This window comes from Megascapheus bottae, chromosome 22, assembly GCF_031878675.1.
Source record: "Megascapheus bottae isolate mThoBot1 chromosome 22, mThoBot2.hap1, whole genome shotgun sequence".
Lineage (NCBI taxonomy): Eukaryota > Metazoa > Chordata > Mammalia > Rodentia > Geomyidae > Megascapheus > Megascapheus bottae.
In genome coordinates this window covers 6,389,005-6,411,842 of record NC_143530.1, presented here as the reverse complement: position 1 = coordinate 6,411,842, position 22,838 = coordinate 6,389,005, and the positions used below count along the sequence as shown (strand labels likewise).

The window sequence follows — 22,838 nt, the reverse complement described above, 5'->3', positions numbered from 1 at the left end:
CACCTAAGGCCTCCCCAGTGCTCTGCCCCCTTCCTGGTGGTGCGCGCCCTAGAGAGGATCCCCCCCACCCCGGGGTGTCCCCGCCACTCACTATGGTCCTGGCTCTCACCTACCCACCGGCCCTCCCTTCCCAGGTCCCACCTCCACTTGGGAAGACAAACGAGGGTGGTGATGACTTTAATGGGTGTCGGTCTTACTAGACTAGAAGCTTCCAGAGTCAGATGCTGGGTGGTTTAGGGCTCCACATTCTTCATGTCAGTCATCGGCCTGACCGGAACTGTGTGGAATGGGGGCACCGGCCCTCCCCAGGGCCTGCATCTTCTTAGTCCTCTTCCCTCTCCATCCCTCTGCATGTCCACAGAAAGGATGCAAGCTGTGCTGGTCAGAAACAGACCCGGCCGGGAATTCTCACAGCCTTGCTTCTTTGCTCCTACTTCCGCCATAAGCTCATAGGGAAGGCCTACCTATACAAACAGCACTAGAAGGAAAACATTTTTTTTTAAGTCTGCCATTTTAGTGTCATGTTACTGAAATATCCCTTTCCAAAGTCCAGGGCTTCCTGTAAGACGTCTTCAGACATCTGTGTTTTAGGGGAGACTCCTGGGCTCTTCCCTTAAATCCTCTTGCAGTCTCTTCCTATTCAGAGGAATTCATGTTTTCCTGCTGCTTGGCAGTTTCAGCCTGATTCAACATGGGTAGAAATAGGGGACCCACCTCCTACCATCTTCAACAGAGGCTAGTGGGCTTCACCCAGGAGAGCTGGGGCTTTGAGGGGTCCTCCCTCCAGTCCATCCAGGAAGCTCTTCCCTACAGAACAGCCTTTTCTCACTTGCAGTCCTGGTTCTCAGCTCCAGACTGTTCTGGCCCCAGCGGTCCTGAGGCCATCAGATGTGCTGGTGTCTAAACTGCAGCATCCAGATGAGGAGAGGCAGATACCTCAGGACCCTGGGTTCAGTCAACACACAGCAGTGGCTTTCCTGAGATCTTCAGGTCATCGAAGGGCAGAAGAGTCAGGGGCTGAAAAAGAACAGAAGCAAAGTCAGTCACAGTCACCAGAGCTGAAAACAATTCCCAGATAGGCCCTACTCAAGCTCTTATTCTTCAAAATAATGCAGAAGCTGGGCGGGCGCCAGTGGTTCATGCTTGTAATTAACTACTTAGGAGGCTGAGGCCTGAGGATCATGGTTTGACTTTCCAGCCCGGGTAGACAAATCCATGAGACTCTAATTTCCAATTAATGATCAAAAAGCTGAAAGTGGAGCTGTGGCTCAAGTGGTAGAGTGCTAGCCTTGAGTGGAAGAGCTAAGGGATAGTATCTGGCTCCTGAGTTGAAGTTCCAGTACCAGCACAGTGACTTAAATAATGCAGATTATTCAAGCCTTAAGGGAGATTGGCGTCAATTCACGCGATGGGCCTATTTACTGTGATTGCAGGTGTTTGGGAAAAGTACTTATAAAACCTTGGTCTCATGGTTGTAGGGGTTTTTTGTTGTTGTTGTTGGTTTCTTGTTTTTTTTTTTTGCCATTCCTGGGCTTGAGCTCAGGGTTTGAGCACTGTCCTTGGATTTTCTCAAGGCTAGAGCTCTACCACTTGAGCCTCAGCACCACTTCCGGCTTTTTTTTTCTATGTATGTGGTACCGAGGAATCGAACCCGGGTCTCCATGCATGCTAGGCAAGCACTTTAACCACTAGGCCAAACTCCTGGCCCTCCTTGGGCTTTCTTAAGGTTACTGCTCTACCCCTGAGTCATAGCATCATTTCTGGCTTTTTCTGTATATGTGGTACCGAGGAATTGAACCTAGGGCTTCATGCATGCTAGGTGAACACTCTACCACTAGGCCACACTCCTGGCCCCCCCCTTTTTTTGTCTGTAGTGGGGTTTAAACTCTGGGCCTGGGCACTGTCCCTGAACTCTTCAGCTCAAGGCTACCGCCCTACCCCTTGAGCCTCAGTCCCACTTATGGTTTCCTAGTGGTTAAATGGAAATAAGATTCTCACAGACTTTAGTGCCTGGGCTGGCTTTGAACCATGATCCTCAGATCTCAGCTTCCTGAGTAGCTAGGATTACAGGCATGAACCATTGTGCCTGGCTTTTTTTTTTTTATTAGCACTGAATATTTAAAAATTAGAAGGAAGAGCCTGGAGTTTGGCCTAGTGGTAGAGTGTTTGCCTAGCATGCACGAAGACAGGGGTTCGATTCCTCGGTACCACATACACAGAAAAAATCCAGTGCTGTGGCTCAAGTGATAGAGTTTTAGCCTTGAAAAAGGACAGTGCTCAGGCCCTGAGTTCAAGGCCCAGGACTGGCAAAAAAAAAAAAAAAAAAAAAGGCTTCCTGGATGTGACACCACTAAGCCTACATTCCTACACTGCAAGCCTCTGCTGAAGCTAAGTAAAGATGCTGGGGCACAGCTTCTCACATGCCTCAGCACCTTTTGTTTGCCTTCCTTGGGTCTACAGCTGAAATCAGCTTCACTGATTCACTGTAATTGTAAGAAACCTTGTATGAGTCCATGTTTGGGCCTCCTGGCTCTGACCAACTAAGGAAACAGGCTCAGACTGGAGCAGAGGTAGGCTTCCGGAACCAAAGCCAGTAACCAATGCACTCAACACAACCAGCTTCTGGACCCTTCTAGCTGATGGCAGTGCCTATCTGCGGTGGGGGCGGAGCAGAGCAGAGTGTCTCACATCGGCTAGGTCCTGCGGCGTCTCATCTTCTACGTTGAGCAGCAGGGAGTCAGCGCCAGCTTCACACAGGGTGGATGAGATGGCCCTGAGGCCCCGGCCGGCCGCCAGGTGCAGAGGTGTGCAGCCATTGAGCATGCGAGCATCTACCCGGGCACCAGCCTGCAGCAAGTACTGCACCAGGCTGCACTCCTGGGTTTCCACAGCCAGGTGCAGGGCAGTCTTCCCACTGGTGCCTTCCTGGAGAAGAAGATGGGAGTCAGCTATGCATCTCTGCTCAGAAGGAGGAGGTGTGTACCACCACTTCTATTTACTGATTGATTGTCAGTCATGGAGCTTGAACTCTGGGCCTGGGCACTGTCCCTGAGCTCTTCAGCTCAAGGCTAGCACTCTAACACTTGAGCCATAGCGCCACTTCCGGTTTTCTGGTTGTTAACTGGAGATAAGAGTCTCACGGACTTTAGTACCTGGACTGGCTTCGAACTGCAATCCTCAGATCTCAGCCTTCTGAATAGCTAGGATTACAGGAATGAGCCACCAACCAGTTCCTGGATTATTTTATTATATTATTATTATTTGCTGGTCCTGGGGCTTGAATTCAGGGCCTGGGTGCTGTCCCAGAGCTTCTTTTGCTCAAGGCTAAAGCTCTACCACTTGAGCTACAGCTCCACTTCCAGCTTTTTTGGTAGTTTTTTTTGGAGATAAGTGTTTCACAGACATCACTGTCCAGGCTGGCTTTGAACTGCAATCCTCAGATCTCAGCCTTCTGAGTAACTACGATTACAGGTTTGAGCCATAGGTGCCCGGCCAGTGTCTCCACTTCTGATGATGGCAGATAACCTGGGGCTAACCAGGTGGGGACAGATGGTGGGGTAGTGCCCCCCAAGTGGACTCACCTGGGCATCAATGTCAGCTCCATTCTGAAGCAGCAGTTCCATGAGTGGCTGGTTCTTCTGCAGGGTGGCAATGTGGAGACAGGCCAAACCTGGGGTGGGGTGGGGTCCTGATCAGCACACAATGGTCCTCACTTTTCAGGGACCTTCTGCCCACTCAGTGCCTCTAATCACAGGACTATTAAAATATAACCCCAAAATCCCCCTCAAAAGTCTAAGGGGAAAGGAACCCTAAGTTTCCACCTTTGCAGGGTCATGTTATTGAAACTTTCATGCTTCAGAGGTCAGGCTGCTTAGCAATAACCTCAAACACACATTGCCCCATGCTTACTCTAGACTGCTACCTGCCTTCAAGCTTCATCTTGCTATCCTGTTTCTGGTCTGGATTTTCCTCCTTCCCTCAACTCCTGCTTGTTGTGATAAGAGATTTAGATTCAAATTTGCATGTTCCCTCTCAAGTCTCAGTTCAAGGGTCTCTGGCTCCATGAGGCCTTCTCCCGCCCTCTCTGACCACAGCTCTCCCACCCCCACATTCCAGCCCTCCCCATCCTGTACCACTCCACCATAGCACTCACTTCCTCTTAACATGCTAAATAATTCACTTTGTGTAATGATTGTCTGTCTGGTCTTTCTTGGTCTACTTCAAATGTAAGCCTAGCTCCTAAGATAATATCTGATACACAGAAGATCCTCAATAGTTTTCTGCTAGATGAATAAGAGTTCATATAATATCTATTAAATTAAAGAATTTTCTTTTCAGTACTAGGGTTTGAGCTCAGGACTTTCTGTTTGTTTGGCAGGTACTGTACCACTTGAGCCATGCCTTCATGACTTCCTCTGGCCCTCTTTTGCTTTGTTGGGTGTTTTTTTTGGGGATAGAGTTTTGCTAACTTTCTGTCCTGACTGGCTTGTAAACAGTTTCCCTCCTGAGCAATTGGGATTACACGTGTAATTACTACATCTGGCTAAATTAAATACTTTTACGGGTTGTTTTTTGTTGTTGTTGTTGTTGTTTTTGTTTTGGTCAGCCCCGGGTCTTGAACTCAGGGCCTGGAAACTGTCCTTGGATACTTTTGCTCAAGGCTAGTGCTCTGCCACTTGAGCCACAGCACTACTTCCGGCCTTTTTCTAAATATGCGGTACAAAGGAATCAAACTGAAGTTTTCGTGCTCTACCAACTACTAGGCCAAACTCCACTCCCAGCCCTTAACTTAAATTCTGCTCAGCATACAATAGGTGTATCAAATCATTCATTCACTCCTTCACCCAGTCAAGATGTATTGAGGGCTTGAAGTGTCCCAGGGAAGCTAGGATGTGCCCACCCTGGGTGGGATCCCGTCTCATCCCCCTCTTGGGGATGCTCTCACCTTGCCAGTTTTGCAGCTGGAGGTCCAGGGAGTGAGATGGTTCTCGGCCTGGTTCTGGCTGCCCCTGCAGCAGGCAGCGAGCACAGGCCAGATGCTGGCGTTGACAGGCCACGTGCAGCGCTGTGTCACCATGTCTGTCTTGTAGCACTCGGCTGGCCCCCTTCAGCACCAGTGCCCGAACTGCACCCGGCTGGTCCAGGTGAGCAGCCAGATGGAGTGCTGTCTGTAGGTGCGGACAGAGGGTGGCAGGACTGCTGCAGCATGTTCCCACCTCTGAGAGCATGTTGGGTAACACAGCAATCTAGACTAGCACCTTCTTCCAGAGTCCTGGTCTTCCAAGCCCTTCCCTCTGTCACTCCTCACCAAAGTCTTGGGACCCCAATTTTGGAAACAGGGAGGGAAATGGCCACGTGTGCCCCCTCTCTGTGCTGGTTTGGTGGCTTGAACTCAAGGCCTGTTTTCCCTGAGCTTTGCTTTATTTGAGGATAGTGCTCTACCATTTGAGCCATAGCATCATTTCCAGCTTTTTCTGAGTGGTTTGTTGGAGATAAGAGTCTCATGGACTTTACTGTCCAGGCTGGCTTTAAACCTTGATCCTCAGATCTCAGTGTGCCCCCCCCCCAACTCTTCTTGTAGGTCCCTCAGCCTGGAGAAAGGACATATGGGGAAGACAGCAGTTGCTTATCCTCTGGGGAGGCCTGAGTTATACCCAGGAAGTTGGGCTGCAGGGGCTAGATTGGGAAACAAAGAGGTGCCAGGAAGTGTCCCTGTCAAATTCCTCCTTTTAGGCTCCATTTCCCTGCTGGCTGTACAAAGATGCTAGACCCCACATTGAGTCGATCACAACTCCTGTAACCAAGCTGGGCAAGAAGGTGATGGCACATCCCCTCACCCAGGTTCTGTATGCTTTGTGGCATCACTGCATCCTCAGCTTCTGGCCCCAAATCTGCCAGATAGTTCTGAGTCAGCAACCTAAGGGGCCTGGAGTGGAGGCTGGGGACGGCTGCCAGGACCCAGACAGGAAGCTTGCTCTTGCAACCTACCTGATATAGGTTGTTCTGAATGTCCAGGACCTCCTGGGGCAGCAGAGCCAGGCAACAGAGCAGCACAGCTGGGGCTTCATGAATTATTGCCAGATGGAGCAACCTGTGGCGGAGGGGGCAGAGGCGGCTTGGGGTGGGGGTCCAGCCAGGCCACAGAGAGGAGGCTTGGACTGGGGTCTTCAGGTCTGAAGGAATGAATCAACCTTTAACTAACTAGTAACAGGGTGGGTGAAGTGAGAGTCTGGACCAGGAAGTGATGGTCGATGAGGGAAGAGAGGATTCTGAGGGTTAGAGCACTGAGTTCCCGTGGCTGGCCCTGATGAGGGCCTTGGCTGGGGTGGGCAGTATAAGCAGGGAGTTGACAGGTCAGGGGTCTTCCTGTGCAGCCTGCCTACACCCCGCTCCCCGGTGCCTCAGCCAGGCCAGCTGCAGCTCAAAGCCCAACTGAAAATTGCTGAAGGAGCACAGGGGGTTTCCAGGGCTGAGCTCCCCACCTCCCCGCAACACGGAGGATGGGAGGAGGCAGATGTGGGGTTCCCCCAGCAACTCAGTGTCACACATTCCAAGGGAGGGAAACAAGGTCCCGGAAGTGGGACAAGGAGACAGCACAGCATCCTGCCCTATTGCCCATCCAAGGAGAGCTGAGGGGGGCCACTCCTCAGATGCTACTGGCCATATGGGGCCTGGCTTGAGGCCCTCTTTTGATATATACCTCCCCTTGGAGCAGTTTGATGGAGGGGGACAAATGTCTTTATCTAAGGGTGAGGGGGACAGCTGGAAGGGGAAGTTCCAGTCATGGGGTTTTCCCACATCAGGTGAGGGTCACACAGGAGCTGGAGGGTCTAGGCCCTGGGACACTAGTTAGGGGGAGCTTCCCTCAAAGGCCTGTGTGGGCTGGGGAGTGGGCTGCTCAGGCAGGAGGTGGGCAGGCTTTGGCCACAGGCAGGCAGCAGGAGAGGCCCAGGAGAGAGCAGAGAGGGAGGGAGGAAACACTCTGGAAATCCCCTAGGCCAGGGCCTGCTCTCTGGGTCACATTCCTGTAGCCACCTCCCTCTCTCCCTCAGTCTCCCCTCCTCCCACTTCCTCTTCCCATTTCCACACCTCCCACAGCTCAGCCACCTCTAAGGGATGAAGAGTAGTAGCCCTCACCTCCACCTTCCTGGGGGACCCATTGAGGATTCCTTAAACTCCTACACACACACACACATACACACACACACACACACACACACACACACACACACACACGGCACCTGACTCTTGAACTAGTATAGGCAAAGGCTTGGATAAAATAGGGTAATGTCACACATCTCTGCTCCCTGGATCAGTCAGAGGGATCTTTGCTTGGAATCCCTAAAACCCTGGAGTTCTGGGCCTGGGGGTTGGTGATCTAGGTAAAAAGTACACAAGGCCTCCTCTACTCACTGAATCATCACCAGGGTCAATGCTCACCCAGGTGGGAACCCTGTATGGTCAAAAAGCACCTCATACCTCTCCTATCCCTTAGTCAGTCTAGCATTCCTGAACTGGGACTCCAGTTCCCTCCATACACACACATGTTGTTCCTTACCCCCAAATCTCAGCCACTCCCCAATCTGCTGCTGTTTTCTTCCGGCCATTAAGTCTTCAACTGGCTACCCCATCCTACACAACTCTCTCTTATTTCTGCTCCCACCCAGCCAAACCCCCTCTGGGCCTGGAGAGGGAAGGGTAAGATGAGGGAATAAGACTGGACAGTCAAAAGGACTTTGCAGGCTCAGGGTGGGGGGGGAGGTGACTCCAGCTCTCACTTCCCCTTTCTCAGCAGTTGAGAAGGAAGTAAGCTGGTACAGACAGCCCTCTGTCTTTGGGGGCAAAGGTGCACCAGCTCAGTCACTCTCAGGTCTAGCTCCCTGCAGCATCTAGGAAGCCTGGCCGGACTCTTCCAACTCCCTGCTTTCTGGCCAGGAATGGCCTGGTGACTCTGGTTCCTTGAGACGGGATCTTCTGCAGTCAAGAGCTGGAAATCCCAGAGATTGAGCAAGCAAGATGCCCCTTCCCCCAGCACGGAAAACACACCAAAACAACACTGGACTGGTCAGGGGAATTTTCCCTTCCCGGGGCGGTATTGACAGGCTTCCAAGATACTTGCTGGGATTCCAGGGGCCTAGGCAAGGAGTCCCGGGGCTGTTTAAGTGTGGACCTGGCCCCCGCTCAGACGTGCAGCCCGGGGTTGACTCGGGCTTGGGAGGGGGCAGCCGCGGTCCCCCCAGGCCGCGCGTGGCGGGGTCCTCCCCTCGGAGCAGGGCTGGGTGCGGGCAGTGCCCCGCGGGCCCGGCCGCCTCACTCACGTGTCTCCGTCCTCCGAGATGAAAGTGAGGGCTTCCAGCTGCTGCGGGCTCAGGGTCCCCGCGGGGGGCAGCGGCGAGCCGCGGGCCGGGTCCTCGGCCCCGGGGTCCCCCAGCAAGCGCAGGGGCTCGGTGAGCGAGGAGGAGCCGTAGGTGGAGTCGGCCCGCTCGCCATCCGCGTCCCCCTTTCCCTGCGTCTCCTCGTCCGGGCCGGGAGGAGGGGTCCGGGGCTGCGGGCCGCCGCCGGGCTCGGGGAGGGAGCGCAGGGAGCGCAGGGACTCGATGCCCGAGTCACACTGGCCCTCGTCCGCTTCGTCCGGCCCCTTCCGCGCCCCCGACATGCCCGCCCGCGGCGCCAGCCCGGGGGCTGGGCTCGGGTGGATCCGGCGGCGGGCACGCCGCCCGGCGCCTTTCCGGGTGGTGGGTCCGCCGGGCCGAGCCGGCGCCGGCCCCGAGCCGCCCCTCCGCTCGGCGTGGGCTCGCGCGGGGCGGACGAGAGGCGCCCGGACGAGAGGCGCGGCGCGCTGAGGAGAGGCGCGACGCGGACCCGAGCCCCGCCGGGAGCGCCGCGGCGGTTACTCCGGGCAGCCGGGCGGCCAATCAGGTCCTCCCTCGCCCCGCCCCTCGGGGCTCCCGGGCCCCGCCCCTCGGGGCTCCCGGGCCCCGCCCCTCGGGGCTCCCGGGGCCGCTGGCCACGCCCTCTCAGTCACGCCCACGCCCCTGCACGCCACGCCCCCGGGCGCTTCCGGACGCAGGCCACGCCCCTCCGGAATCCCCCTCTGCTTTAGGCTTTCAGTCTACCACCATTCCCGTCCTGACTCACTCCATTGAGTAACTCATTCACTCATTCTTTTCCCCTTCTGTCGCCATTCTATTAATTCCACCAATTCATTCTTTTCTTTAAAAATAAACAAAACAAACAAAAACCAACTGGAGCCTGAGTGCTGTCCCTTAACCTGTGTCACTCAAGCTCTACCACGTAAGCCATAACTCCACTTCTGGCTTTTCTGGTGAATTGGAGATAAAAGAGTCTTACAGACTTTCCTGCCCAGGCTGATTTTGAACTGTGATCCTCAGATCCCAGCCTCCTGATTTGCTAGGATTACAAGTGTGAGCCACTGGCACCTGATTCCCTAAACCTTCACTTCTATTTCTTGTTTTAGAAGAATATCTAATTTTCTGCAGGCATCCTATGAAGAAATCACGTGGGTGGAGGGATGGGAGAAGAAGCATTGCCTTCCATACCCTCCCAATTTCGCCTACCTTTCCCTAAGTGCCCACAAGTAAAGGTAGGAAGGGGGCACACAATTATCTGAGACCTCCGTCTTAGAGAACCTCCCATATCTGCCTCCTGAACCACTTAGAAACGAGTATGAGGATGTGTTTTGGGAAAGTAGTTTTTCTCAGGCAGACCATTGTCTATCAGCAGTGGTCATGGGGTTTCTACTTCCTCTCAGAGCAAGACACAGACTTGGGGGTGGTTACAGTATCTGGCTACCACCAGTGTCTGGGGACATTCGGTTCCTCATGGTGGGGCTGGGATGGGGAGGCCCCAGACACACTCCTGAAGTCTCTGCCCCAGCCCTGACACATCTTTCTTTCCCTGTCCTTGCTTTCCCCAGGCTTAGGAAGACTATGGGAGAGCTTGGCCTACAAGTGACCTCTCAGTCAGTGCCCCAGGGGTCTCTGCCTCATTGCTCCTCCCCAAGACACTCCAGACATGCCCTTAAAGGGTTGTCTCCAATGGAACTGCTTCCTTCTCATGTCTGGCTTCAGGTAAAGGAAGCAGGGGTGAGTGTGAATAATTACTGACCAGTTCCCCACTGCCTTTCCCCCTGCAACCTTGTTTCACCCATTCAGTCATTCACTCACTGACAAACATGCATGAGGCTTTTGCTATGTGCTTGACATTATTCTGTTTGTTTGGGGAAAAAATCAAATAGTTCAATCTACTACCACCAACAACAAGACACCAAGGCAATCACAATTCAGAAAGGTGATTCTGAGTCAGTAGTAGTGAATTATGGGGGCCCAGTACAGCCAACTACTTGGTGGGGGAAAGGAGCAGGGAAGATTCTCTTTGAGCTGGAAATGGGAAGAGGGAGGTAAGAAAAATCTAGTCTCATATTCAGCCCTCCATACCCCTAGAGGAGAGGGCTGTTGAATTTGAAGACTGAGGAGCAATGAAAGGAAAATGAGGAAAGCCCCAGGAAATTGAGGCAGCTTTACTCCTTAGGGATACTGGAAATTGCCTATCAAGTTCAAGAACTTGGGTCTGATTCCTAATGCCATAACCATCCCCAAAATAAAAGTTTAAAAAATGGCTTCTCTTGACTGTTAGTGGGATTTCACATTCTCAGTTTCCCCTATACTCACCTCTTCCATTCCTGCAATATAAAACACAAGTCTCAGCTTTTAAAAATGTCTAAGCTAAAATCCAGGCCAACTGTGTTCAAAATTTAGCACCATCACTCCCATTTACGTGGTGGGGAGTGTGGGCCCAGAGAATGACTCGATTTGTCCAAAGGAGGGCAGAAAGGGCAGAACTGGGCTCTCCTGATCCAATCAAGGCTTTATCAGCCTTTTCATGAAATCTTTCCCCTATCAAGGTCTAAACCACATAGTTGGGGTGTCTGCACAGTATGGGAGGACATGGAACTCAGGAGGGTGCAGGGTCCATTTCTGATGCACACATAGAGGCAGAATTTAAGGAGAACCCCATTCAGGATCCCAGACAGGTGTCTTCCCCTGAGCGGTAACAGGTGTGTAGCATCCCAGCCTTTGGCCACATGAGGTCAGCATTGAGTCACCCACTGCCCCAGCACCAGGAAGCTTCCCTCTCACTCCAGGAATGTGCTGAGGGACTATGGTAGTGTTCTCTGGAAAGGTGACCTGGGAGTCTGACTCAGGCTGAAGCATGGTTGATTGGGTCCTGACTTGGCACCTCAGCCAGCTTCTTGGGTCCTTCTCTCCTTCAGCTGGTGTTCTGTTTCCCTTCATCCTGTCCCTACTCTCCATCTCTGCCCACCCAGTGGAGAAAAACAGTCCCAGTTTCCATGGTGACAAGACAGCCTCTCCCTCCACAGGCCCCTAAACCAGGAACCTCCTTTGCCAGGTCCTTTGTCTTTTGAGAGCTCTGGAGTTGGCCAAAAGCAGTTGGGTTATCCCTTTTCTAAAGTCCCCTGAGTGCAGGGGTGTGGGGAGGAAGACAGCATGTTAATGGTAGGCACTCAGGGAGGACTGCACTCCATGGAATGTGCTGAAAACAGAACGAGGGGCTGAACTTGGCTGTGAGGTAGACTTCCCCCAAAACATGGTGGGACTGGGTACAATAGCTCACGCCTGCAATCCTAGCTACTTAAGAGGCTGAACTATAAGCACTGTTGTTCAAAACCAGCCTAGTCAGGAAAAGTTCTTGACTCTTATCTCCTCTTAACTACGAAAAGCTGGGAGCAGAACTGTGGCTCAAGTGGTAGAGTGTGAGCAGAGGGACAGTACCCAGAGCTTGAGTGCAAGCCTCTGGACTAGCACACACACTGGAGCACATACACATACTGAGGCACGGTGGGGACACTGGGATGACATTGTTCCTGTGTCGCAGAGTGAATGCAAAGCTCTGCTTCTTCAGAACCACACTTCTTCTCTGCTTGGGCAGAGAGAATGGACTCTCAGGTCTGGAGAGGGTCACATAGGCTACGTAGCTTTAGAACAATTGGTGGACAGAGAGCTACCTGACCACACCTGGAAAGAAAGGACAGGAAACAGAGGCAGAACAGAAGCAGGGGTGGAAGGGTAGAGAAAGAGGCTCTGGCTCTTCTGTTGCAGAGGAAGCCCAGAAACATTCCAGGCACATCCCTGTGCCCCGCTCTCTCCCGATAAAGTAGGGATGTGACTCCTTATCCAAAGGGCCCAGTGGACTTACTGCTCTGGCAGCACTGGGATTTGAACTCAGCAGTTTAGCCTTGCTAGGCAGGCTTTCGGCCACTTGGGCCGTGCCTCCAGCGCTGTGTGTGCGCGCGCGTGCCGTTTTTGCATTAGGGTCTTGCTTCCTGCGCTGGCGCACATCGGGACTGTGGGTCACCTTTCCGCAGCAGCTGGGATGACGGGACTCTACCGCCCCGTTCAGCTTTTCTGCTGAGACAAGTCTCCAGAACTTTGCATCTAGAAATGCATGAGCACACGAATGTCCGCTTCCTTCCAGTCTCGTCCCTGGACAAACGGAACCGCAGTGCGTGGTGTCTGGGCAGTCACTCAGCTCCCGCACCCCCTGGCCTTGGAGGCTGTGCAGTCACCTTTCGCCCTGCCTCAGGAGGAGCCCGGCTTTCTCTCCAGGAGGCTCGAGCGCACAAGGCCCTCCCGCAGGTCACACACCCCTCAACGGCGGGGCAGACGCGACCTCTGGCCGGGGACGCTGCCCACACCTCAGTGCCTTGCCGGGGCTGCTCTTCCGGGAGGAGGGCGGTTCCTGCGTCCCCCTCGCCCCGGCTTCACCCTCTTCGCTTCCACGCCGCGGGGTCCCCGGGAGGAGGGTCTTTCCCCGGGACTTGCCGGAGCCCCGGCTGGACCCTCGAGCGCCCCCTCCGCGGACCACGGAGGTGCGGGAGTTGGCGGCCCAGGCCTCGGGGACCGGTGGGCGGCCGGGAGCTGCGGGGCGCGGGGCCGGGAGCGGGGAGGGGGTGCGGGGAACCCCTGTTGCTTCTCCCCTCCGGGGGGGCCGCTAGGGCGGCTCGGGGAGGGCGGGGTTTGGGGGGCCGGGGGCGGGGCCCGGCCGCGCGGGGAGGAAGAGGGGGGGCGCGCTGGCTCCGGCTCGGCTCAGACAAAAGGCGGCGGCGGGAGCGGGCGGGAGGCGGAGCGGCGCCGCGAGGGCCTCAAGGTGACACCGCCCCCGGCCCCGGCCCCCCCCGGCCCGGCCCCCCCGCCGGCCGGCCCCCTCCCCCGGCGGGGGGTGGGGAGCAGCGCGGGCCCCGCCTCTCCGCCCCGTCCCCCGGGCCCGCGCAGGATGCCCCCGGCCCCCGGCGGCCCCCCGGGAGGTCCACAGCTCGACGCGCCCCCTCTTCGCCATGTCCCCCCCTGGCTCGGCCGCGGGAGAGAGCGCCGGCGGCGGCGGCGGCGGCGGCGGCCCTGGGGTCCCGGAGGAGCCCATGGCGGCGGCGGACGAGGGCCCGGCGCGCGAGGAGGTGAGAGCCGGCGGCCCCCGCCCCGGGCGCGGCCGCAGCCCGGCGCCCCCCACCCCCCCACCCCGCCGGTTCCGCCGCAGCGCGGCCGGCGCCCCGCACCCGCGCCCGCGCCCCGGACGGCGCCGCAGCCGCAGTCCGGCGCCGCCGCCCCCACCCTCCGGCGGCCGGAGCTGTCCGCGGTGCCCGGCGCGGGCGCGGACCGAGGCGAGGAAGGGGCCGCGCCGGGGGCGGGACTCCGGGGGTCCCGGCCGGGGGAGGGGCCGGGGGCGGAGCCTTGCGGACCCCGGGCTGCCGAGAGCGGGGGCCGGGCGACGATGCACCCGGACCCGGACCCGGACCCGGACCCGGACCTGCCCTGGGAGGCAGGAAGGAAGGGCGCTCGCCGGGGCTTGGCAGCCTAGGGGACGGGCCTGGGGAGGTGGAGCCCCCCCACGCCGGGAACAGGTCAGAGGGTACAGGGCCAAGACCCGCTGGGGTCCCGGGAGCGAGAGGGTGGGTATGGGTGGGGCGCGCCCTCCTCTCGGCCCCCTGCTGCTCCCCTAGGGCGCCCGAGTCCACAGATGCTTTCAAGTCTAGATACTAAGCTCGTCTTACTCCAGTCCTCTGAAACTGGAGACAAAGAGACGGAGGAAAGTACCAGATGTCCCCCCTCCTTCCCGTGCACACGAGTGCAAGGGCTGAAGCCCCTGCGAAGGGGTTGCTGCAGGGGGACCCCCATCAGCATGCCCACACCGGGTCCAGCGCACAGTCTGCGGGCCCACGGGCGCACACACGCAGACGCCTCCCAAGGACAGGGCCCTGGAAGGCACAGCACCTTCCTCTCCGTGTAGGTATACGCTGTGAGCTATTTCCTGTCCCACCTACCTATGCACAAGGAATCCAGGCCTGCTGCTGGGTAGGTTACCGTGGGCCTCCTTCCATCTACCTCTTCCTTCCTGCCTTCCCCTGGCCAGCCTCCAGGCCAGGCTGCAGAGCTAAGGGAAGGGAGATATCGTGTGGGGGGAGGAGGGGTGGGAAAGCTGAGGCCCCTCTGAGGCATCAGAGTCAGCACTGGTTATTTTGTGGCTATGGGTGACATCCAGGATACAGACAAAGAGGCATGGGCCCTGCCCTCAGGAGTTCTTGGTCTGCTGGAGCATCAGACAAGTAAACAACTCATTGGGCAAGGATGGGACGGAATATGCCAAGTGCTTTAACAGACAGGTCCAGGGAGAGTATCAAAGATCCATTTTATAGTGACAAACAGCAGGCTTCAAGTGTTTTTCTCCCCACCCCCTGCCTCTGAGTCCTTTTGGAAAGCTCCTCCTGGACTGCCTTCTGCTCTGGGAACCCAGCCCCTCTCTCTATCCTGGAACAGAGAGGAAGGATGCTGGGGTAGCAGGGATATTCAGAGAACTGGGCTGAAACTTGGGGTATGAGAAGCTATGAGCCTAGGTTTCCTTGGAGACCTCCACCTCCAAAAGAAGTGTTGGGCACTGAGAGGGCTGGTGAGATGGGTGGGTCAAAAGGGAGTGGCTTCTCTAGATTCTAGTACCGAGACCACTGGTCAGAAGTCAGGCCCTTACCTGCTAAGTGGGGAATGATGTCCGGGTGCCTCTCCCCTCACTGGGACACTTGGAAGGGGGCTGGGGCTGGAACCTACCTTGCTGATGCCTGTTTGTCTGTCCTCCCTTCCTCCCTGTCCACACCTTCTGTTTCATTGCCATTGTTGTGTCTGTCTTTTGACTCTTTCTGGGTGTCACTCTACACATCTACTTTGCTTCCTGGACCTCCACTTCTGGCACTCTGACCCCTCTCTGCCTCTTGGGGTGTCTCCTTCTCTTCTTTCCTGCACTGGCATTCTGGCCTTTCTCCATCTGGATCACTTCTGTGTTTATCTGGTCTCACCCTTTCTTTCCACATCGTTGTGTCTCCTCCTCGGGCCTCTGCCCCTCCATGCCTGCATTCGTCTCTGCGCTGGGTCCTGCCATTGTCTCACCATCCCCACCCTATCCGAGCAGCAGCGTCCCATCCAGCCCTCTTTCACCAAGTCCCTCTGCCGTGAGTCCCACTGGAAGTGCCTCCTGCTTTCGCTGCTCATGTACGGCTGCCTGGGGGCAGTGGCCTGGTGCCACGTCACCACGGTGACCCGCCTCACCTTCAGCAGTGCCTACCAAGGCAACAGCCTCATGTACCATGACAGCCCCTGCTCCAACGGCTACGTCTACATCCCCCTGGCCTTCCTGCTCATGCTGTACGCCGTCTACCTGGTGGAGTGTTGGCACTGCCAAGCCCGCCATGAGCTGCAGCACCGAGTGGACGTGAGCAGTGTGCGGGAGCGTGTGGGCCGCATGCAGCAGGCCACGCCCTGCATCTGGTGGAAGGCCATCAGCTACCATTATGTCCGACGTACCCGGCAGGTCACCCGATACCGCAATGGAGATGCCTACACTACCACCCAGGTGAGGAGCTGAACTGGGGTGCAGGCTACTCCAGATGAGGAACGTTAGCTGGGGTGCCGGTGGCTCACACTTGTAAGTCATACTACTTAGAAGGTTGAGATCTGGCTTATGCTTTGAAGCCAGCCCAGATGGGAAAGTCCGTAAGACTCTTATTTCCAACCAACCACCAAAATGCTGAAAGTGGAATTGTGGCTCAAGTGATAGTGTGCTGGCCTCAAGTGAAAAAGCTAAGGGAGAATGCCCAGGTACTGAGTTTAAGCCCCACCACCAGCACAAGAAACAAAAACACAAAACAAAACAAAACGAAAGGTTGATTGGACCAGCCTGTGGGAGGAGCCCAAGGCAGCCATGATCTGTTGAAGTTTATAACAGGAATTATAACAGCAAACACTGACAGTCAAGCTCTAAGTATTTTCAAATATTAAGACAGTTACTGAACTTCTTTATAGCCTCTGAAGTAGGAGTAGCCTTATCTTACAGATGAGGAAACTAAGGCACACAACAGTTAAGTAACTTTATTCAGGACTAAAGAGCTAGTCTGTGGAAGAGACTATGGGACTCTAGGGTCTAAGTCTCTTTAATTACTTAATGGCTGTAGATGGCTTCACGCTGTCTCTGGCGAGGGCTGGGGTCATGAAAGTGACTGCTCGCAAGGTCTTTCACAGGTAGAGACCTAAGCTCTGAGACCTGCCTCAGGTTGGCATCCCTGGACTCAAATCCAGGCCCTTGTAGCACATTGTTAGACATAGGCGGCCTTATAGCCTTGGGGACAATCGCACTTCTAGGATTGGACCCTCGGGGGCAGTGGGGGAAGCACAGTAGCTTTATGTGGTAATGCACGAGGTAGAGGGGAAAAGGGAATGCTGTTTGCATGGAGAAGGGTGGCCTGGGACCACATGGGAAGCGACAGAAGACTCAGGTAAACCGAGAGGTGCGTAGTGGCCAGGGCAGGACCCACGGGAAGCAGAGCTTACTGGGTGTGCACGGGTTCCCGTCCCGCGCTCATCTCTTGACTTGGAGGAGTCGGATTGCCCCAAACGCTTGACCTCAAGATGGCATCCAGCTCCAGCCAGGGCCCAGGGCGGGCTAGGCAGGTGTGCGCCCGCCCGGGAGAGGCACGCACCCGGCCCTGGCTTCTTCTGCCACGCCACCTCCCGGCCCCTCCGCAGGTCTATCACGAGCGCGTCAACACGCACGTGGCCGAGGCCGAGTTCGACTATGCGCGCTGCGGCGTCCGCGATGTGTCCAAGGCGCTGGTGGGCCTGGAGGGCGCGCCGGCCACGCGGCTGCGCTTCACCAAGTGCTTCAGCTTCGCCAGCGTGGAGGCGGAGAACGCCTACCTGTGCCAGCGCGCGCGCTTCTTCACCGAGAACGAGGGCCTGGACGACTACATGGAGGCGCGCGAGGGCATGCACCTGAAGAACGTGGACTTCCGGGAGTTCATGGTGGCCTTCCCGGACCCCGCGCGGCCGCCCTGGTACGCCTGCTCCTCGGCCTTCTGGGCGGCGGCGCTGCTGACGCTGTCGTGGCCGCTGCGCGTGCTGGCCGAGTACCGCACGGCCTACGCGCACTACCACGTGGAGAAGCTGTTCGGCCTGGAGGGCCCGGGCTCGGCGGCCAGCAGCGCGGGCGGCGGCCTCAGCCCCGGCGACGAGCTGCTGCCCCCGCTCACGCACCGCCTGCCCCGCGTCAACACGGTGGACAGCACGGAGCTCGAGTGGCACATCCGCTCCAACCAGCAGCTGGTGCCCAGCTACTCGGAGGCGGTGCTCATGGACCTGGCGGGGCTGGGCGCGCGCTGCGCGGGCGCGGCCGGCGTTGGCGGCGCGGCCGGCGGGGGCTACGCGCCCTCGTGCCGCTACGGCGGGGTGGGCGGCCCGGGCGCGGCGGGCGTGGCCCCGTTCCGGCGCAGCTGCGAGCACTGCCAGCGCGCCGCCAGCAGCTCCTCCATCTTCTCGCGCAGCGCGCTCAGCATCTGTGCCAGCCCGAGGCCCGCGCCCGGGCCCGGCGGCGGCGGCGGAGGCGCGGGCTGCGCCGGCAGCCGCTTCTCGCTCGGCCGGCTCTACGGCTCCCGGCGCAGCTGCTTGTGGCGGAGCCGGAGCGGGAGCGTCAACGAGGCCAGCTGTCCCACCGAGCAGACGCGGCTGTCCAGCCAGGCCAGCATGGGGGACGACGACGACGATGACGACGACGACGGGGAGGCCGGGCCGCCGCCGCCCTACCACGACGCCCTCTACTTCCCGGTCCTCATCGTCCACCGGCAGGAGGGCTGCCTCGGCCACAGCCACCGGCCCCTGCACCGCCACGGCTCCTGCGTGGAGACCTCACTGTGACCTCGGGCCCCTGGGCAGCACCGCGCCTCCACCCCGCTGCCTAACTCCGCACGGGGCTCCCGGTGGATGGCGGGCATGGGGGTGCGGGGCAGGGCGGGGAGAAGGGGAGCGCGCCCAGGCAGACCCCGGTCAGCCGAGACCCCCCCCCCCTTCCTCGTACACTGAAACAGAAGGGTGGCCCGGGGTCGTCACCCAGCCTTCCGGCACCGCCTGGCCCTCCAGGCCACGAGGCCTCCTGCAACAGGCACTGCACGTTTCCTGTCCAGCCTACCTGCCCCGGACTGTTGGGCACCTGTGCTGCGGGATCTGTCTTGGACCTCCTCTCCAAGGAGCCACCAAGACGCAGTGGGGAGGTGTAGGGGCTGCGGGGAAGGGGGGACACTGGCTTTGTGTCTTCCTCTGCCTCCTTCTCTAGGGCCTCGGTGGGACAGGACGTGGTGGACAGCAGGGCTGACTTCCAAACAGTTAAGGAAATCCAGGTGGCCGGAATTGGGGCCAGGCAGCAACCCCAGTACTGGCCCCACACCGTGGAAGTGTCACTCTCCTTGGCGCTGGCCCCAGTGCTGGGGGCAAGGGGGGGATGTTCCTCTCTGCCACTCCTTTCCCTGTTGTTTATCTCACTGGGCCCCAGGAGTCGGCCCTGGAGGGACTGCCGAGCTTAGCACACCTGGGCTTACCATGCTGTTGCCAGGGCGCAGGAGGAGAGGAGGAAGCCTGGAGGTCAGGTATCCACGGCCGCCTCCCGCAGTCTCCTGACGTGGGTTCTGATCAGAAGCTCCCTTTAGAGAGGCTCAGATGCCACCCAAGTGGTACCCCTTTGAGCTGGCCAGGGCAAGTGACTAAAAAGCTCAAGGGACGCGACTAGTGTGGAGAACTTGAGGCAGATGGGAGTAAGAGCAGAGGGTGGGACCTCTAGCCCCTGCAGGGATGGCAGGGAGCAGCCCTCGCTTCTCCTAGAGGATTGAGAAGTGGAACGTGCTTGTCCCTTACACACGTGTCTTTGGGACTAATAATGTCACTAGCTCCAAGTGGAGAAATACTCAGTTCCACTGGTAGGGTTAGAGGCAGGAGTTCTCTAAATCTTGCCTGGCCCTTCCATCTTCCTGTAGCCCACTCGAAGCCCTGTATATCCTAGGGTCTTCAGAGGGACGTCTTGCCACCGCCCAGGGCCCTGGCCCCTGTCCTGTTCCCCCAGAGCTCTGACACCACCTCCTCCCCTGTGCCTCTCCTCTGCTCTGATGTACTTCAGTGTGCATGTCCGTGTACAATCTGCCCTCCCTGTTAAGTAGCCCTGGCTAAAATTTCCCCAGCAGATTTAGCACCCAGGGCTTGAGTCCATACTTCAGCCGAGAGAGGAAACCCTGTCCTTGGGCTAGCCTGGTACCTCTTGCTTTGCCTCAGCCATCCAAACTCCACCTTTCCTGCCTTCAGCACCTCTCATCTTCCTCTGGCCCAGCCAGTCCTGCACCTGCCAAGGTGTGGCCCCACCTATGCAACATCTCCTCTGGCTCCCCTTCCCTCCTTCCCAGGGGGACATGGGAAGCCCACATTGTGGGGATACCACGTCTTTTGGCGTATAAGGGGATTTCGTTTTCTGATCACATGGAGGTGGCTGAGGAGGAAGGGAAGGCCAGAGAGCAAGGGAGTTGTTTGGAGGACATAGCTGCCTCCCCCAGTTTCCTGGGCAGCTGTGCCCACCCACCTGCCAGTACTGGACCCCGAGTCTGTGCTCCTCGGGGACTGGCAATTGGATCACCCCTCGTTCCCTGAGTGGACATCTGTGGGGTACAGGTGGTGAGCTGGCCTCAGGCCACAGTTCTTGGCCAGCTGGTGCCTGGATGTCCTATCTTCATTTGGAAGCCAGATCACCTCATGGTTCCAAGGACAGAGGAACTTGTCTCCTCCTCTTCCAGGCCTGGTCCTGAGACCGAGCCTGGCCCGGGGAAGAGGGGAAGGGCAGCCCCTGTTATTATTTTTGCCTGTCTTGACCATTTCTACCTAGGTCTCACAGACAGCCTCACCTCCCACACATGCACAGACTTAGAGAGAAACCAATTCGTTGGTCTATTTTCTTGGTAGCTTTATTGATTGCCAGGGACAACAAAAACCAGAAAATTAATCTCTAAAATTAAACTTTACACTGAATGTTCTTGTTTCTCTAATTAGAACCTCTGCTAGCAGCTGTTGCTACACACACACACACACACACACACACACACACACACACCTACAAGTTTGCACTCCAGAATTGTCAGAGGGTGTCGGGCACAGACGACTGTAGGTTTCTCGGACAGGCACACAATTGCAGTCACTCACGAGTCCCCTCTGGTGCTCAGCTCAGCGCCTGCTTGGTGGAAAGAGTCCCTGGGGAACAGCCACTCTGGGACTGTGATTGCAACCATGGTCCACCCTTTGGGGACGTGGGTCCAGAAGCTCTGGGCCACTCAGCCAAGAAGAATGGGGATAAGGCTCAGCCTGAATCTGTTAGTGAAGGTTTTTTCATGGCCCAATGGCCTGCTGTGACTTGTGCAGGTGTGGCCCCGGGGTGGGCAGTCACAGAGTGACAGGGACACATGGAAGGCTCCATGTGTCCTGGAGACAAGGGCTTGTGGGAGGGCTGGGCCTTGCTGAGGGGACGGCAGATCTCTGCCAATCGGGTGCATTACACTGTGGCCTTTCTGTCATGGATTTCCAAGCGCAAAGATTGTACAAATCCAAATGGTGGCTAATAAAGTTGTGGGTGACTCACTGACATCCTGTCCCTTCCCCTCTCTTATGAGAAGCCATGTGGGGTGGACAGCAGGGGTCATACCAGGCCTCTCTGGCACTGGCCATTCATAATGCCTTGCCAAGGGAGGCTTCTGGGCCCAGGCCTCCCTGTTACCCATTGTCTCTCTTTTCTAGCTCTTCTCTTGGACTGCCAAGGGGTGATGCAGCCCTTACAACTAGATCATACAAAGCAGAGTGCAATTTCTGGGTGGGGTGGCATCTGTGCAAGTGAGTTTAGTGTAAAGAGCCAAGCATAGCTTTTTTGTAGCCCAAAGATGGTGGCGGGTCGGGGGTGAGTGTGTTTGAAGGTCAAGATTATTCAGTAGAGGAAGAAACATGGGGTAATGATGAATTGAGGAGCTGGGTGGTCCCCAAAGGAGAGTCTGGGCTGGTGTGGTCCCTTTGAGTCTTCTCTGCCTTGCTGATTTCTGGGAGGAGTTGGTATTACCCTGTTCCTGGGCAGGATGTCTGCTTCCTACCCCTTCTTCCCCTGTTCCCTTACATCTTCCCACATATACTCCTTTGTCTCTCACCTCAAGGAGACTCATGGGCTCCCAGCCCCCTTCCTCAGAGTCAGTGACACCAAACACACACAGCAAGACTGTGAAATGAGAATGTGGCTAAGGCAGTGACCTACCTCGGGTTACTGCCTGTGCCCTGTGTCCCATCTTATCCCATGGAGTTCTCAGGGCCACTGGCTGTGATGGGTGACATGAAGTGGCCAGGATTCAGGGCCCGCTGGCGGGCGGCTTCTCGGTTGGCCTGGAGGGCCTGGCCAATGAGGTACTCACTCTCCTGGGCTACATCTGACAGGCGCAGGTCAAATTCCAGGAGGGTCTTGTTGTCGGTAATGCCTTCCAAAAGCTGTTTCCCACCATCCTGGGGAGGGGAGAAAGGCAGAGCCCATTTTATCTCCCTACCTGGGAACACAGGCCACCTTCATTCATGTACAGATGTAACTAAAACATTTTGCAAAGCTGAGTTCTGGTGGCTCTTGTCTGTCCCCTGAGCTTCTCAGCAGGCTAAGAGCTGAGCATTGTGGTTCAAAGCCAAGAAACGTCTGTGAGACTTGCCTCCAATTAGCCAGCAAAATGCTGGAAATGGAGGTGTGGCCTAAGTGGTAAAACATTTGTCTAAAAGGGTTCTTACTGGGCAAAGACTGCTCTTAATCCTGCAGGCACCGCATGCCACACCCTGCCGGCCCCAGAAGCCATGGCTTACCAGCCCAATGTGGTTGCAGGACAGGTTGATATTGGTGAGTGTGGTGTTGATGGACAGCACCTGGGCGAAGAGTGTGGCCGTGGGCTCGGACAGCTCGTTGCCACCAAGGTGCAGCGTGGTGAGGCACTTGTTGGAGTGTAAGGCGTGGACCAGGGCCTGGCCACCCTCGTCCTCAATGCAGTTGAGGCGTAGGTTGAGAGAAACGAGATTGGTGTTGTGTGCCAGGGCGTGAGCCAGCGATTGGGCACCGGACGCACGCACTTGGTTGTTGGCCAGGTTGAGCACACGGAGACGGCTGTGGCTTAGTAACTTGGCGATGGCCCGGGCTCCACGGTCTCCGATGAGGTTGTGGGCCAGGTCGAGCTCCTCAAGCGCTGGATGGTCCAGCAGGCTGCGGATTAGAATTCGGGCCTTTTCATCATCCACCTTGCTTCGTGTCAGCCTGAAGATCTGCGGGCAGAGAGCAGGGATAACCTGCCTGTAAGAGAGGGGAGCTAGGGGCCTAGTGGTTAAAGTGCTTGCCTAGCATGCACAAAGACCCGGGTTCGATTCTTTGGTACCACATACGTAGCAAAAAAGCTG

At 57.0% G+C, this 22,838-nt stretch overlaps 3 protein-coding genes across 4 annotated transcripts in view; 1 reads left to right on the top strand and 2 right to left on the bottom strand.

Annotated features, from left to right (window-relative positions):
- Nucleotides 1-617: 617 nt before the first annotated feature.
- Nucleotides 618-8,881, bottom strand: Nfkbie (NFKB inhibitor epsilon). Its single transcript, XM_090355560.1, has 6 exons — nt 8,319-8,881; nt 5,989-6,091; nt 4,946-5,168; nt 3,582-3,670; nt 2,689-2,925; nt 618-1,017 (listed from the first exon to the last, which is right to left on the bottom strand). Exons 1-6 carry the CDS (start codon nt 8,654-8,656, stop codon nt 952-954), a joined length of 1,056 nt encoding a protein of 351 aa, XP_090211686.1. The 5' UTR covers nt 8,657-8,881; the 3' UTR covers nt 618-951.
- A 4,255-nt stretch (nt 8,882-13,136) lies between these two features.
- Tmem151b (transmembrane protein 151B) lies at nt 13,137-21,020 on the top strand. Of its 2 annotated transcripts, none has more exons than XM_090355558.1 (3): nt 13,137-13,492; nt 15,493-15,933; nt 17,103-21,020. In XM_090355558.1, the coding sequence occupies exons 1-3, from the start codon at nt 13,376-13,378 to the stop codon at nt 18,264-18,266; spliced, it is 1,722 nt and encodes a 573-aa protein (XP_090211684.1). In that variant the 5' UTR covers nt 13,137-13,375; the 3' UTR covers nt 18,267-21,020. The 2 variants fall into 2 exon arrangements, with proteins under 2 accessions (XP_090211684.1, XP_090211683.1); XM_090355557.1 differs by lacking the exon at nt 13,137-13,492 and adding an exon at nt 13,659-14,387.
- Drc5 (dynein regulatory complex subunit 5) overlaps nt 20,334-22,838 on the bottom strand; it is an 11,567-nt gene continuing 9,062 nt past the window's right edge. The window contains exons 4-5 of the mRNA XM_090355559.1: nt 22,257-22,706; nt 20,334-21,914 (exon numbers count right to left, since the gene is read on the bottom strand). Coding sequence (XP_090211685.1) covers nt 21,705-21,914; nt 22,257-22,706 — 660 coding nt within the window. The 3' untranslated portion in view covers nt 20,334-21,704. The remainder of the gene's footprint in view (nt 21,915-22,256; nt 22,707-22,838) is intronic.